Source organism: Solenopsis invicta, chromosome 8 (genome assembly GCF_016802725.1).
Source record: "Solenopsis invicta isolate M01_SB chromosome 8, UNIL_Sinv_3.0, whole genome shotgun sequence".
Taxonomy (NCBI): Eukaryota; Metazoa; Arthropoda; class Insecta; order Hymenoptera; family Formicidae; genus Solenopsis; species Solenopsis invicta.
This window is the reverse complement of record NC_052671.1, coordinates 15113576-15126915: the sequence shown is the minus strand read 5'-3', so window position 1 is coordinate 15126915 and position 13340 is coordinate 15113576. Positions and strand designations below refer to the sequence as shown.

Sequence of the window (13340 nt, the reverse complement as noted above, 5' to 3'; positions counted from 1 at the left end):
ACTCGCTACCTCGCTGCATCTAATTACCAGGTCTGACTGCGAGCGGCGATGTTCGCTTTAATAACGCGATACCGCGTCTATTTTGAATTTTCCTTTGCCGATCGGCGCCTGCGCGATTTTGCAGCGCGTCCCGAATTTATCATTTTTACATGCGCAACGTCCATTAACCCCGATGAGTCGCAACGCATTGCACACGCGTGAAGAAGGAAAAAAAATGGATATTCGCGCATCTTCGATCTACGCTCGACAGGCTCATTCCTTGCCGATAATGCATCATGACAATGTACTCCCGGCGCGATTACGTGACCTTGATTTGCGGAAAGCACACGCGAAGTGTCGGTAAAGGCGACGTGTCACGTTAAGTCGCGGATATTCATGACTTCGCGTCAGGAGAAAGATGCGCGGAGATGCGGAGACGTATCTTAGCCCGGGATCAGTCTGGGCCGGTTAGCCGTCTACGCCGTCTAGTGGCATTTATAACTCGTCATTATTATTTGAGTTGATTTGAAACACGCGCGGTGTAGCCCTTCCCCTCTTCGGCTCGCATGCGACCGTCACGTCGTCGTGGTCATCATCATCATTCTTCCTTACGCGCCGCCGCGCGAATCCGGCAGCTGCCACGAGACACGCATCGACGCACACGCGCCCCGGGCATGCACGTAATAAAACTTATCGATACAGACCGATCAATCGGGGAATGTCGATTACACTGCCGCCTGGAACGACGCGAACGAACATTTGGCATCACCATTAATTAAATTCAGCAATCTGTTATTGTAAATGTTGAGATACACATTATTAAGGAAGTACGTGTCACATACAAAGTATTAACAAAAACATAGAATTTTCATAGATTGTTCCATTACTACGTTTGAGTGTCGATCAAAAATTTGGGAACATTGCGCTTACTTTAAAATTTAAAATGAGTTCATTTTTTGTTTGCTCCTGATCTTTGTATAAAATTGCATTTTATTATAGTAATTATTTGCAAATTTGATAAGAAAGCAGCGGAGCTAAATCAAATTTGAACAAATCATTATGTAAGCTAGATTAATAATGCAAATAAAAGCAATTTAATTTAGGTATAATAATTATACATATAATTAACTATCAAATTACAAAGTAAAATATTATGATAGTTTACTTCAAATATTAGAGGTAATAAAATACCGCATTTTTACATTTTAAGAGACCAATGATTCCTAATTTTTTTAATAAGGATACAATTTGTATTTGAATGTGATAGCTCGTAAAAAAGATATTAATTAGATATGATAATTTAATTATAAATATAATTTAATTTTTTTTGGCATATTTTAGATGCTAAGGAAGAACAAATAAGCCCATTATTAATTACGTATTTTACTTTGTAAATTGATAGTTAATTATATTTATAACTGTTATACCTAAATTAAGCTACGATCATGGTTTGATAAATTTTTATGTACAATAATAAAATACTAATAAATATTTATGCAAAAGTTTATTTGAATCCACTTAATCATTCAAAAGTTATTTAACTAAAATGCAACAAAATAGGAATTTCAGCAGCATAAATCAAATTTTCGTTATTTTATTCTTAAAAGACTTTTTACTATAAGTTATTAGTCGGTGTCGTAATCCGTAAGAATTAATCAATCACAGTTGAATATGAAAAGAATATTCGACTGTAATTGATCAATTCTTACGGCTTATCATTTATGATACCAAAGTTAGAAAATCTCTAAAATTTTAAGGCCAAAATTTTGATATTTACGGCCAAAACTTTTGTATTAGAATAAATTGGAATAAACTTAAGAAAGCTACAGTTTTTAAATTTTGATAACTTTTAGTTAAATAGTCAAATATACTTAAGGAGGTATAATTAAAAAATCAAATTGTTTCAATCTTCTTGAACAGTATGTAGCATAACACTCAAAGCGAAATAATATTATATTAAAATTGACTGATAATTTCAAAGTAAATAAAAGTTTTAGTTAATTTTACACACGGAATTATATGACAAATACATCGAACAATTGATACATCATATTACTTTTTTAAAATACTTTGATATGCATAAAAATAATATGAATAGTTAACAAACCTTTTTATATGTCTTTGCAAAAATTCAATTTCTTTTACCATATAGTTTCTTTGAATACAAGTAAAAAATTGATGAAAGTATGCTTATGAATTAAAAATGATATTTTGTGAAACAAAGAAATATAACAAAACATTTTTTGTTGTTGAAAAAATTTTTTTAATTTATTTTGAAAGTATCAATTAAAAACTAAACTGTTGTAAAGTTCCAAGTGCAGATAAAGCATTGAAATATACAGCAATATGTTGTAAACATTAAAATGTTAGCTGTCTAATTATATAGTTTAATTATATAATCACGTACTATATTTTTAATAGCAAAACTAAAAATAAGCGTATGGCAAGTATGTAAAATCTAATTAACGATTATCAGAAAAACATTTCATTAACTTTATGCAATTAAAACCAATAGTGGTCTCACGGAATCCAATTGCATCCAAAAATTTCAAAAATCGTCATGTTCTTAATAATATAGGTCACTTTTTGATGAAATTATACCGATTATGCATCTTTAAATTATAATGTCGTCAGTAATAGCAAAAGTAAATATGCGAACAGATCGATTACTGTGTAGTTAAATACCTAATTGTTAACTGTAAAAGTAGCATTTTATACAAAACTCGTTTTATACTGACGTTGCGATGTGGAGAAAGAAACTATAACTTACAAAACTCGTTTTATAGTTACATTATCTCGTATGCAAAGTCGAAAAAATGTTTAAAAAACTTGTTTTGCGGAATTAGGCCTAAATTAACAAAAAAGAAAAACATGCTATTTTTTCTACGTTGTGATATATTATGTCGTTGGTTGTTTGTGTCCCATAAAAAAAATTGCTAAAAGTTAATAGTCAAGAATAGCGTGTTCACATATAAATTTTATCACTCATTGGATACAACAATATCATAATTAAAAAAAAAAACAGTTTTACAGTGTGAACGGTTTATCGTCAAAATTTTGGAATAATATTTTTAAAAACGATTTAGTATCACAATTTATTTGACTGATTGTAGAGTAATAAAAGTATCATTAGCTCCTTTATGTATTATATTTTCATCAGAATTTTTTTTTTATTCAGACAACTCAAAAATTTTTAATTTGTAATACTATAGGCCAAAAGTTTCAATTATTTTTCTACATTTTGTTCTGAAATTACATAAAATTAAACTTTAAATTTTTTAATATTTTTGTTTTTGAAACACCTGTAGCTCGATAAAGCATCAATGGACAAAATTTAAGGTAAAAGTATTTTAAAGTCGGCTTTCTAAACTTAAAAATGCTTTTTCAAAAAATTGATATTATGATTTTTAACAAATATCAAAATTTTTGTGCAAACATTTATTTTTACAAAATATCTTTTAACTTCAAAACTAAAAAATTTACGGAAAAAAGAGACAAAAAAATGTGTATTTTAATGTTCTCGACTCGCATAAATTTTTTCCAAAATTCTTTGTACTTAACTTTTCATGAATTGCGAAAAATAAATGCTTTTAACGTCGTGGCACGTGTCGTTATAACAAATAATCTTTTCATTCATTTATTTTCTTTTACGGTGACATTAGAAACAAGAAACGGATCATGAGAAAATACTGGGCAGAGCCCGGTATCTGACTCAATTCACAGAGAGTTTCAAGGCGTGCATTTCCTATTGCCCGCGTTCATATCGAGATTCGACGTCAAATCATTGGTACCGAGTGCCGTTTTCGTTCTCCAGCGCCATCAAAAGCGCCATAAAAGAAGCGGCCGGCGATGCTCGGCGGGGCCACCGGCGGTGGCAAGGGGAGGGCGGAGCACCGGGTGAAATTTGTCAGTATTAAATAAATAACCCATAAAGGCGGAACATCAATCCACCGTGGAGGCATTAACGCCCGATATAGAGGGGGGCGAAGCACAACGGCTGTTATTTTTCATACACCAGAGCTACATCTTATATACGAGCGCGCCTATATATCGACGCGCTCTTTCTCTTGCCCCGTAAAGGAGTGGACCTCTTCTTTCTTCTTGTTTCTTTCCGCTCTTCCATTCTTCTCTTTCTGCTTCTCCTTCTTCTTCTTCTTCTTCTTCTTCTTCGAGGTTTTTACGACCGGTATGTTGGACCGTATCGCGAGTTACGCCGTAGATCAAAAGTGATGTGTCTATTATGACGTAAATACTTAACGTAAATACTTAAGATCCCTCGAGTTTCCGTTATGGTCTCCGACCTGGACGAAGTTTCGTCTTGATACGCGGTGCCCGCGATTCAAGCTCCCTATAAGCTTTTGCCGAAAAAATTCTGTATTAAGGTAGCTGAGCCGAATAAGACCCACTCAATCAATTTTATTTTTTAAAACTCTATTTTTGGCGATTTATGAAATAAACTGAGAATAAAATCTTTATTTTATTCACACAAAAATGAAATATTTCTTCTATACAAAGAATATTTGCGAATAAATAAAAGAATTTTGACTCTTAGGGATATCAAGCTTCATTATGCTTGTGAACATAATAAACTTCGATCAAAATAATCATAGTAAGCCCATAAAAGTAAATTTATGATAACAAAGAAACTAAACATTATTTTCTAAATTAGTTTCAAAATAATTATTAATTACAAAAACAAAATCTCTTGAAGTTTATTCTATTCCTAAACAACACAATAATCTATAATTTGTATTTTAATTAATCTTTTAATCTTTGGAAATTTCTAGCTATTTGAGTGTAATTTTGATTTCTCAAAAGTTAGCAGCATTAAAAAACATTATTTTTTTGTATAAACCTCTATAACAGCTAAATCAACAATGAATTAAACCAATTGAATCCTTAGTTGAACGACAAATTAAATGGAAGATTAACTAAAAAGGACGTAGCAAGATCTTGATGCTGTTATAATATTTCATATTTGATTTTTTACATACAGTTTTCAATTCATTCGAAATGCGTGTCGTTATTTTCGATTTTAAACATAGCTCTTGAAAATGAACTAAAACAGTATCAAATAATTAAATTGAAAATCAATTTCAATACAAATATTATTCCTCCTCCAGGATATACATTCCGCAAAAGATTTTTTACTTTCTTCGGTGCGGAGGAGTTGCTAGCTAGCATCGGTATTATTAAAATTGATTTTCAATTATAAAAAGATTAATTTAAGATCGAATTAAAAATAATTGTGAGTAGAATAAATTCTAAAAAATTTATTTCTGTGATTAGTGAAAAATCATACATATGAAATACAAATTCAGCACTAAGATCTTGCTATGACAATCTTGGCCAACCTTCTATTTAATTTGTTGTATATAAAAAAAATTTACAGTTTTAAATCTATATTATATTATCTTACTGTTAGTTGAACGGATTAAATGTTTTAGTTGTTTAACAAATTTTTTTCTCTGTGTGGGCCTTATTCGGCACAAGGTATTTAATATCGCATCATCAGAAATGAAATAAAGAGGGCAAATTTACGGAGACTTGTACGTGGGATTTAAAACATTAACGTTTAGAAATTCGACATGTGATCATAATTCTTCGCCTGAACTAATCTGATTGTAGGCAATGCAAAATATAGTGAATTAATATAGGATCACTATGTTTTCCGTTGCGTCAGTTTCGTATGATGTACTGTAGACCACGCCAGTTTCAATTACCGAAGAACGTATTGATACACGAGATTACGCGTATTAACGGAGAAACAGAAGGACCACCGAAGGCGCGGACGGCGCAGCGAGCGGCGAGCTTTAATCCGGCACAGAAGAGACACGGTTGAAGACGCGCGCGTGCGATGAGGCGATATACATCCGAGGGAGCGGCTAAGACGAAAAGCGAAATCCCAGCAGAGAGAAGGACCGCTCCTCCAGCGGTGGAGGGGCCGGAGGCGGCGACGAAGGGGCCGCCGCGCCGCGCGCACTGTCGATACAAGGGGTCGATTGTGGCTTGAAAGGCGCCGCCGATCCGACGACGCTCGGACCGCATTCGGCGGCGGTCAGGCCGGTGCACGGCGCGGCGGTACAGTGGCCGACTTGTGCCCGCGACGCCCGCGATTCCGATGCCGAGATTACGGCGGATTTCGCGCATCGCGCGTCCCATCCCGGAACACACGCCGCCGTACGCGCCACGGCCGCTATTAGCTTCGGCTTTGATTGGCTGCGTTTAATGAGTCGGGCGACATGAGCATATAAATTGCTGCTCGCTCGTCTTTGAAGATATTTCGAGGCGGTTGCGGGAGGATCTCTCTTTCTCTCTCTCTTTCTCTCTTTCTTGTTCTCCTCCTCCTCCGCCCTCTCTCGAACGTCCCGACGTTCGTCGCCCGTCCGCGCGTTTTGCCGTATGTATCGCGGATGTCATCGCCGAATTTCTGCGAGTCCGTCTGCGTGCTCGCCTCGCGGATGGAACACGCGTTGGCGTGCCTTGGCGACAGATGAATGGCTTCGAAAGAGGAAATGCGTTTTCTCGAGTAAGCTACGACATGCATATTAGCGACAAAGTTAGATACTTCTTCGAACGGTGCAGCTGGCGAATTACGAGACAGAATATCGTATGATACTGCCGCGTGATTCATTACAATCTAGTTTTGTTTTAATTACTAAAGTACTATAATTAACCCTCTGTATAAACGTTTCGACACTAGTGACCTATCGTACTTCTCTTTTTCACCATGATGAACAACGGTCTTTAATGCCTTCGTAAAAAAATTTGGTTTTTATGGATGTATGAGTTATATCTCAAAAATTACCAAAAATTACCAAAAATTACCAAAAGTTACCAAAAATATAAAAAATTCATAGAATATTTTGATATTACTTTTGAGTATCTTCATAAAATTTAAACATGATTTATTTATTTGTTTAAAGGTATTGTTTAAATAATATTTAAAAATGTATAACTAGTTTTAAGTTTTTGTAACACTACTTTAATAATTAAATATTTAATTTAATATACTTTTAATTTATACTCATTCATACACATTAAAATAACATTTTCTGGTTACTAAATAACTCAACTTTTTGAACAGCCAATGCATAAACTTATGTTTCCTTTTGTAGTTTGAAATGTCAACTTTAAAGTATAAAAGTATTTATATACTTAAATATTTAAGTAATTTTTGTTTCCAAATTATAAATTTTTGAAAAAAATTGTACATTTCACTAATTTTGTTGATTATAATTGATATATCAAATTTACATGTAATTTTGTTAAATATATAGAAGAGTCTAAAGAACATTTATACTTGAAAAAGGTAATGAAAATGAATTATAACGCGAATGATCCAATCATGTATTTAGAAGACGTTAATGCTTATTTCCATGTGTCTCCAATCATCAAACGTTTTGTCTAGAGTTCCTAGGAACTCTAGTTTTGTCACACGTTCGTCGTTTGTTGCGCGTCAAGGCGTGCACTGCAACCAAGGTAACAGTGAAATGTTTCATAGCACCAAACCTGTAAGTATACGTACGTATCTTTTATATTTTTTATTTCTGTTCTTACACGTGAATATAATTTACTTGTTAAACTTGAACATAATTCAGGAACAAAAATACACGATGTTGAAAATCGTGGTATCAACATTGGCGGGAGTTGTGTCGTAAAATTGGAAACGTCCCATGAAAATCATTTCAAGAATATGTAAAAGTCTTCGAAGTAAACAAATTTCTATTCACAAATTAATTCACATTGTCATGCACTTGAAACACTGTCTTAATTTTTCAGAAATACCGCAAAATATGGATGTGAAGTAACCTCCCTGACAGACAAATATTGATTGTGCAATATTCGGAGTAATCAATCGATCACTTTACTGCGCATTCATTTTGATTCTTACTGATTTTGCAATTTTCAGAATATGTAAAAATCTTTGTGAGGTAAGCAAACTTCTCTCTCTCTCTCTCTCTCTCTCTCTATTCACAAATTAATTAATATCTTCAGCATCTGAAACGTTTAATTTTTTAGAAATATTGCAAAATATGAAAGTAAAGTAACCTCTCCGATAGACAAATATTGATTTTATAATATTCGAAATATGTAAAAATCTTTTTAAGATAAGCAAACTTTTATTCACAAATTAATTAATATCTTCATGAAAATCTGAAACAACGTTTAATTTCCTAGAACTGTCGCAAAGTATAGTCATGAAGTAATCTGCCTGAGATTACAAATACTGTGATATTTGGGATATCAATCGATTATTTCATCACGGTTTTAACTCGTTATCGAAACTCAATATGATGCCAATTGGAAAAAATTCCTCGGGACGTCGTTCTACGTTCGCGAGCAGTTATGATCGATACGGCGAGAAAGTCAGGATGAATTCCTTCCTTTCGCTGCAATACAATAAGACCGACAAATGTACCGATGCGGAATCACGACGAGCTTTGAAAGTATCGACAGTCGAGATGTATCTGAGGATCAGGCCAGTGTCAACGGCGCTTGAAAAGAGTTACGCCGTACTCAACTCGAGAACTCTTTTAACGTTTCTGCCGTTCGAGGATAAATTCATTCGAAATTCGAGGGGCGCGAAATCGAGCGAGGCCGAAGGCAGGCGGCATGCCTTTACGAAGATCTTCGGATCAGAAACTTCGCAGGCGGAGATGTTCGAGGGATCCATAAAACATCGAGTCGCGGAGTTCCTCGGCGGTAAAAGTTCGACCATCATGACTTACGGCACAAGGGATTCCGGGAAGACTTACACGCTGTTCGGCACGCCCGCGTCGCCCGGCATAATAACGCGCAGTATCGAGCTCGTGTTTTCGGCGATAAACTGCACCATCGCGCCGTGGTACAAACCGACGTTTCAGGGCACGGTGGTCCACCTGAACAAGACCGAGCGGGATTCGGAGATGCAGCGGAAGAGGCGAGTATTAGACGGACTGTTGACGGCGAATGGGAAGACGATAGCGGAGGCTGAAGAGTTTCTGGAGAACTCGCGGCCGGAGAACGCAGATCCTGACAAATGCGAGGAGTGCTTCAGCGAGTCTATGTACGCCGTATGGCTGTCCTTCGCGGAGATTTACAACGGAAACGTTTACGATCTGTTGGACGACGCGGAAGCACGCTCCCCGTTGAGACTGTACGTGAACGCCCAAGGGCGAGCTTACGTTCGCGGTTTACAAAAGGTTCACGCTATAACTGCGCTGGAGGCCTGTCAACTTCTCATGGCGGACCAATCGAGGATGAGAACGACCGACGCGACGAGATCGAAGAGCTCCCGATCGCACATTATTTTCACCATAGAATTACTGAGATACCAGAAGGATCACGCACCGGAAGAAGTGACGCACAGTACGTTGACTTTTTGCGACCTGGCTAGCTCTACACAATTCGAGAAATCGCATGTGCGCGAGGCGAGCAATGTCAACAACAGCCTGCTGGTGCTCGGCAGATGCCTCAAGGCCATGAATCAGAGGGACTATCAGATGGCACTTTATCGTCAGTCCAAGTTAACGAGAATATGTCAACGAGCTCTCTCCGGTGAGGAAAATCTGATCGTTATAGTAAACATTGTTTTTCGGCCAGGTCTGACCGACGAAACACAGAGCATTTTCAGCTTTTGTAATATAGTCAGAAAGCTACTGAAGAGTCATCATAAGGAATGCAAACAGCTGTGCAAAGGAACTGTTCCTGGTCTGGAAGCATACGACGATGACCTTGTGGCATCACCGCCCAACTCGTCCGAGACTGCAGAAATGACTGGCTGTACCGATTCGGTAGCATGCAGAAATATACGAGAGGAGAACAGAAGGCTGGAGCAAGAACTGGAAGCTTTAAAAAATGACATGCTGAATCGCGAATACGCAATCCGACAACACCTAACCGATAATTACTCACGTATGATCGACGATTTAGAAGCGATTTACAAAGAGAATACCAAAAAGCTCGAAATTGAGGGACACGATCTGTTGAAATGGTCTGTCGAGCAGGTCAAAAGTTTTTATAAGGAGCGCCTCTTTTATAAGAAGCGCTTCGATGATCTGTGGCACAAGAAGAGAAGGCGAAGCGATAGCGGCGATTACATCGACGACAACCCTGCGCTTTGCGAAGAGCTCAAAGCTGAGAATGTGCAGGTTACTTCAAACTTAGCGGTTCTGAAAGAAGTGGCGAGGCAGTTGAAGAAAGAAAACGAGACGATTCTCTGTGAGAAAAACAACTGTAGCTTCCAATTGGCCTTGGTAACCGAGGAATTGAAAAAGTTTCGACAGCTCACGCGAGCTGGGATTCGTAAATGGGGTGGCAACACTGAAAACGTCAAGGACGATGCCGATTGTCTCATGAACAATTTGGAAGGGTTAATGGATGAAAAACTAAAGAGAACCGAGAAGAAACTTGAAGAGATGACCGAATACATCCATGCAATGGAGAACGAAAACGCTGAAACCATTTCTGAAGTGAAGCAAGCGTCGTCAAACTCGGAGGATCTTTTGCATGATACTTTGATGAAGATGAGAGAACTGGAGGAGGAGCTTTCACGCAAAGAAGCTTGCATCATCAAACTGCAGCGTTACGCACAGTTGCAAGAAAAACAATATGTTGAAATTCAACAGCGCTTGACTGATACACAAAATGAGATTATAAGCGACGGAAAGTGCAAATGTGACCGATGGACAAATATTTCATTTGACGATTGTGTAGCAGACAGTATTTTTCAGAATAACCTGCCCGTAGAGAAAATTTCCTCACCGGTGAATTCATCTGTTGATCAACACGAGCTTAACGACTGGATTATGATTCCAACATTGTTTGCAAATAACGTTGAATCAACGAAGAAGGGACTCTCGAAAACGTCAAACGTCGATCGCAAAAGTCCCGAAAGTACTGATAGTATAGATTATCAAGTTTTTAGATTGAGCGACAGGAGCAGCAAGGATGATTCCGGTGTAAGTAGCGAATTACAAAACGAAAGTCGAAGATCTACTGATATGAACGATCGCACAAGTACCCGCGAAAACGAAGACAAGTCTACGCAAACTAGCATCATCGACGAGAACAGTCAGATGGAGGGAAATGTTGAACAGCTTAAGATAGACAGTGCAGACTCGAATAAATGGAACTATCAAGACACGTTAGGTGTTACAGAATTGTCTCAGAATCTGGAAGCTCTCCGAGATGTGATTTACGCATTAAATGAAACGACTCGCACGAATAAGTGTCAGTTGCTACACGAAGAAGGAACGCTGGAACGACTGACCGAAGAGGAGAGTGATATTGCAATGAAACGCGACGGTTTATTCAACGTGATGGAGAATAAAATGCAAGAATATAAACGTGAGATTCGTGAGCTGATCCGCAAGTTAGCAGTTAAAGAAAAAAATGAAAGTCGAATTTTCAAATGGCTAGAAAAATATATAGAGAAATCCAGAACCTTTGAAAGCAAAATATCTTTGATGCGTAATCGATTGGACAAAGCGTTTAGTAAATGTGCAAATGAACACTTACCAAAGATCGAAAGTTTAGAAGAAGAAGTGTTGCAAAAAACTCTGAAGATAAATGAGCTCGACGGAAAGAATACTGAAATGCAATACGAGCTCGCGCAAGGCTACGAATTGCTTCAGAAGATACATGATTTCGAAATTATTGTGAACAGATGTCAGAGAGATAGGAACGAGCTTTGCAGGCAATTATGCGAATGTTCCGAGGCCCAATTGACTCTCGAGAATAAATTAAAGAAATTAACGATGACGGTAACGGAAAGGGAGTGCGAAGTTATTTCGTTGAAGAGTGAAATTCGTAATATAGGTGATTTGAACGTTGCGAACAGCAAGAAAGCAAGAAATCTGAGCGAGCAAATTATCAAAAATGGCGAAAGCATCGGTTCGGTCATGGAAGATCTGCATTACTGCGAAGATTTGCGTAAGAACGTGGAAAATACTATAAAAGCAGAAATTCATGATTTCAGATCTCGGTTCTCGGATCAAAAAAATAATACAACGCTCCTGAACGAAATTTGCAAGACTTATGGCGACAGCCAGGATGAAGTAACTCGTTTAAAAATGCAACTGGAGCATAAAGAACTAGAAATAGCTCTACTTAAAACTAACAAAGACGATACGATACAAAAATATAAGATTTTAATGAGACATTTTCAGAATGAAATCGAAGAGAAGGAAAAACATATTAAGACTCTTGCGAACAGCTCCAATTATTCCAAAAGCCCATCATCGAAGAATCAAAGTCAGCCAGATGAAACCTTAAAAGACCGAAATGAAGCCGAAAGTAGTTTCGCGAGCAGTTCCTGTTTTGTGCCTGAGCATGCTAGTTCGGGGGCATTAAATGTTTCGTCAGCTCCAAGTGAAGATTCCACAACTTTTTCTGATGAAAAATATGACTTCAGTATTAAATTCGGCGATGACGAATCTTGTCAGGTCTGTTTGAACACAATATAATGTATATGCATAACGATAATCCTTAATGTGCAATAGTTATAAGTATTTCATATAATTACTGAAGATAAACGATTAACAACAACATTTAACAGTTGTAATAGAATTTTTAAGAGAGTTTTTTAATTAAATTAAAAAATTTGTGAATTGTTATCACATTAGTATAAACGTAAAAGTTGGAAAATTTAATAATTGCGAATAAAGAGATCTCACGTATAATATCCTACATCTTTAAAATTTCCAGACAGATAGCAGTGTAAAGTCAAATGTACGTTCATCTGAAACTGATAGGTCGGAAATGGAAGATAATTTCAGCACGAGATCACCAAGTACCAAAGACACGAAGAAAATACGAGGTTGGATAAAAGTCAGAAGAATCTCTGGTAAAACCGCACTTTCTATTAAACACGAAGATATAAATAGTGATTCAGAAACTGAGTGACAGTAAAGAACATATGCCAATAATTACTGATTCAATTATATATAATTTTTGTATATAATTATTGATGCTAAGAATATTGCTGTGTATGTCGCGCGTGCATTTTTAAAGTAATTTGACATTTATTTACGTTCCGTGTATTTCGTTCCGCTGAATGTTTCGTATACAATTTTAAACACATGTCATACTTTATTAAATTTAAAAGAGAAAAAAAATCGTGCATGTCTCAAATGTTATACGTTTTAATCCAACTGTTACACATTTAATTCGTATTGCTGTCTCTGTATTGTTCTCTCGTTGTACACACATTTAGCTCATAAATTAATAAACTTTTATTAATTTATCTTTACATGCATTTTTTAATAGTCAACGAAAAGTTTATATAAATCGAATTGTGAATCAGATCATGTATTATACGTTTTCAAGCTTCTAAAGCGTCTTGAAATTTAATCAATATTGCTTTTATTAATTTAGCC

General features: G+C 36.5%; 1 protein-coding gene across 1 annotated transcript; it reads left to right on the top strand.

Moving 5' to 3' along the window:
* Positions 1 to 8136: 8136 nt before the first annotated feature.
* On the top strand, positions 8137 to 13125 carry LOC105197174 (kinesin-like protein KIF20B). Its single transcript, XM_011163420.3, has 2 exons — positions 8137 to 12407; positions 12670 to 13125. The coding sequence occupies exons 1-2, from the start codon at positions 8274 to 8276 to the stop codon at positions 12865 to 12867; spliced, it is 4332 nt and encodes a 1443-aa protein (XP_011161722.2). The 5' UTR covers positions 8137 to 8273; the 3' UTR covers positions 12868 to 13125.
* Positions 13126 to 13340: the final 215 nt, after the last annotated feature.

What these genes read in the sequence shown, in the direction of transcription:
- LOC105197174 (XM_011163420.3), top strand. Translation starts at nt 8,274, where the DNA reads ATGATGCCAATTGGAAAAAATTCCTCGGGACGTCGTTCTACGTTCGCG. An exon ending in GCGATGACGAATCTTGTCAG is followed by an intron (nt 12,408 to 12,669) that starts GTCTGTTTGAAC and finishes TAAAATTTCCAG; the next exon opens with ACAGATAGCAGTGTAAAGTC.